At 32.9% G+C, this 3517-nt stretch overlaps 1 protein-coding gene across 1 annotated transcript in view; it reads left to right on the top strand.

Moving 5' to 3' along the window:
- The first annotated feature begins 1375 nt into the window (after positions 1-1375).
- Positions 1376-3517, top strand: part of KCMF1 (potassium channel modulatory factor 1) — a 33484-nt gene continuing 31342 nt past the window's right edge. Inside the window, exon 1 of the mRNA XM_015564097.1 lies at positions 1376-1613. Coding sequence (XP_015419583.1) covers positions 1391-1613 — 223 coding nt within the window. The 5' untranslated portion in view covers positions 1376-1390. The remainder of the gene's footprint in view (positions 1614-3517) is intronic.

Here is a 3517-nt window from a genome sequence, read left to right as displayed (position 1 = left end):
TATAAAAAATAAAAATGAAACTGCATAATGAGCTAGCAGGTTCACCCTGGGAATATATCCAAAGAAAGCTGAAACACTAATTCAGAAAAATTAATGCCCACCCTTATGTTCACTGCTTCATTATTTACAATAGCCAAGATTTGGAATCAGCCAAGTGTCCATCAGTGGATGAGTAGATAAAAAGCTGTGGACACAATGGAATACTACTCAGTTGTAAAAAAAGGAAAACTTACCTTTAGCAACAGCATGGATAGACCTAGAGAGCATTATGCTAAGTTTAAATAAGTCAGAGAAAGACAAGTACCATATGTTGCATTTTTATATGGAATCTAGTGAACAAAATAACAAGATAGAAACAGACTCAGAGAAGAGACTGAGAGATCAGAAGGAGGAGTGTTGTGCAGCTGGGTGAATAAGGTGAAGGGATTCAGCAAAAACATAAAAAAACTCAGACACAGGCAATAGTACGGTGATTACAAGGGAAAATGGGGTGGGAGAAGAAAGAAGGTATGGGGGATATGGTGAACAAACAATATAAGATGATATAGAATTATACACCTGAAACCTATGTAATTTTATTAACCAATGTTACCCCAATACATTCATTAAAAAAGAATAAATAAAATAAAAACATATCGCAGCCAAAAAAAAAGTGTTAAACTACTAAGGTATATATCTGATAAAAGAAAATCACCAAACTTCTAAATAATTAGGCCCAAAATATTTCTGGTATTAAACAGTGGTGACCCTGACACGGTATTGATTTTCTTTTTCTCATCAGCATTATAATGAAATGGAATTATTTGAGAACTTGGTATATTAGGATCTCAGCTTTATGAGAAATTACCTGTTAGACACTCCGCCTTAACAGACCTTGGGCTTTGCCTCCTATTTTTTGTCTTGCAATGCTATGAAAATCTGCTCGCATATTTTTAGTGATTCCAGTTACCTTTTCCTCTTTCACTTGGTTTTTAACCTCTTGCTAGCACATCAAGGCATAATTTTTAAATTAAAGTTAACATTGGTTTATAATAATATGTAAATTTTTAGTGTGCAGCAGTATAATTTGGTATCTGTCTACACTATTGCATTCTCAACACCAAAAGTCTGGTTTCCATCTATCACCATACATTTGACCCCCTTACCCATTTCACCCACACACACCTATCACCTCCTTCCTTTTTGGTAACCACCCATCTGTTGCTGTATCTGTGAGTTTGGTTTTGTAACATTTTATTAAACATTTTAAGTTGTTTTCATTAAGTGTACATCAGAGTAACATATTCAACATATTTTTGGATATTCCTATATTATTTTCCTATGTTGTTTCTAGTCATTTTGGAAAGGAAATACGGGTTAAATGAGCACCTTAACAATTTATAAATGTGGAATGGAGAGTAGTCTTTTACAATTGCTAATTAATGATCTTTTTTCTTTTTTTGTAGGTGTCAGCTGTGATGCATGTTTAAAAGGAAATTTTCGAGGTCGCAGATATAAGTGTTTAATTTGCTACGATTACGATCTTTGTGCGTCTTGTTATGAAAGTGGTGCAACAACAACAAGGCATACAACTGACCACCCAATGCAGTGCATATTAACAAGGGTAGATTTTGGTACGTATTTAATAATATTTTAGTGGATTATCATTTAGAATTTTATGTGTATGTGTGTGAAGAAATAAAGGCAAAATGTTCCAAGAAATATATCCCCAACAGCATACATGAGGCTCCAAACTTATTAAAATTAACATGAATCTTTTATAAATTCTGTGTAATTCTTTTTCCTAATCATAGTTTACTTGTTTATGAAAGCCATTCAGAAACATATGTAACTGACAAAATATGATACAGAAGAGTGCTTTAGTAAAGAAGGAATAAAGTTAAACTGCCTGTTCTGCTAATAATACACACATACTCTTATTCTAGTTATCAGAAAACAGATTATTCCTACAATTGATTAGAAGACATTGTCAATCCATAAGGAAAGCTATAAATGTTGCATTGCTATAATTCCTTAGATAGTCAGCTCTTGTTATTATCTGTCTTTTTTAATTATAACCAGAAAAGACTAGTGGGTTCTCAGGTGGTTTTAATTTGCATTTCTTTGATGGCTAATGTGTTGACATCTTTTCTTGTGCTTATTGGCCATTTGTGTGTGAGTGTGTATGTGTGTGTATACACACACATACACACACATACTTTGGAGAAATGTCTATACAGATCCTTTGCAAATTTTTAAAATGGGGGATATATCTTTTGTCAATGAGTTTTAATAGTTCATTGTCTATTTATATACAAGTTCCTTATCAGAAATTTTGGTTTGCAGAAATTTTCTTCCATTCCATGGGTTGTCTTCACTTTCTTGATTATGTGTTTTGAAGCACAAAAGTTTTAATTTTGTTGATGTCCAGTTTATCTGTTGTTGTTTTTTCCCTTACATTATGCTTTTGGTGTCATAGCCAGGAAACCTATTGCCTAATTCAAGATCACAAAAATTTAAAACTGTTTTCTTCTAAGTTTTGTAGTTTTAGCTTTTATATTTAGATCTTTGATCCACTTAGATTTAATTTTTATAAATGGAATGAGAAAGAGGTTTAACTTTATTGTTTGGCATATGGATATTCAGTTGTCCCAGCATCATTTGTTGAAAAGACAGTTCTTTACCCAATGAAATATGTCTTGGCATTCTTGTTGAAAATCAGTTGGCAGGGATAGGGGGAAATAGAGTGATGTTGGTCAAAGGGTACAAAGTTTTGTTATGCAAGATGAATAAGTTCTAGAGATGAATAAATTCTAATGCATAGCATGATGACCATAGTTAGCAATATTGTATTCCATATCAACACACACACACACACACAATGGTAACTATGTAGAGGTGGAGGATATGTTAATTAGGTTGATTGTGGTGATCTTTCCATAGTATAAATAACCAAAACATCAAGTTGTAACCATTAGTATATATAATTTTTATATGTCGAAGATCTTGATAATGCTGTTAAAAAAGTTGATCATAAATGTGTTTATTTCTAGACTCTCAAGCAATTTCATTGATTTATATGTCTATCTTTACACCAGTACTGCGCTGTCTTGATAACTAGCTTTGTAGTATGCTTTGAAATCAAGAAGTGTGAGTCACCTTTGTTGTTCTTCAAGATTATTTTAGGTATTCTAGATCCCTTGAGTTTCCGTGTAAGTTTTGGATCAGTTTGTCAAATTTCTGCAAGGAAGCCAACAGGAATTTTCAGAGAGATTGTTTTGAATCTGTAGATCAGTTGGGAGAGTAATGATATTAAATCTCTCAGTCCATGAACATGGAATCTCTTTCCATTTACTTAGTTATCAAAGAATAAGTTTTATGCTTTCATTAAATATATTTCTAAGTATTATTTTTGCTATTGTACATGGAATTTTTAAATTTTTATTTACACACACACACACACACACACACACACACACACACACACTGAGGCCCATTGCACGAAATTCGTGCACAGCTAGGGTCCCTAGGTCTGGCC

This window comes from Myotis davidii, unplaced genomic scaffold (genome assembly GCF_000327345.1).
Source record: "Myotis davidii unplaced genomic scaffold, ASM32734v1 scaffold339, whole genome shotgun sequence".
Taxonomy (NCBI): Eukaryota; Metazoa; Chordata; class Mammalia; order Chiroptera; family Vespertilionidae; genus Myotis; species Myotis davidii.
Note: the sequence above shows the minus strand (reverse complement) of the source record. Positions and strands in the feature narration are given on the sequence as shown.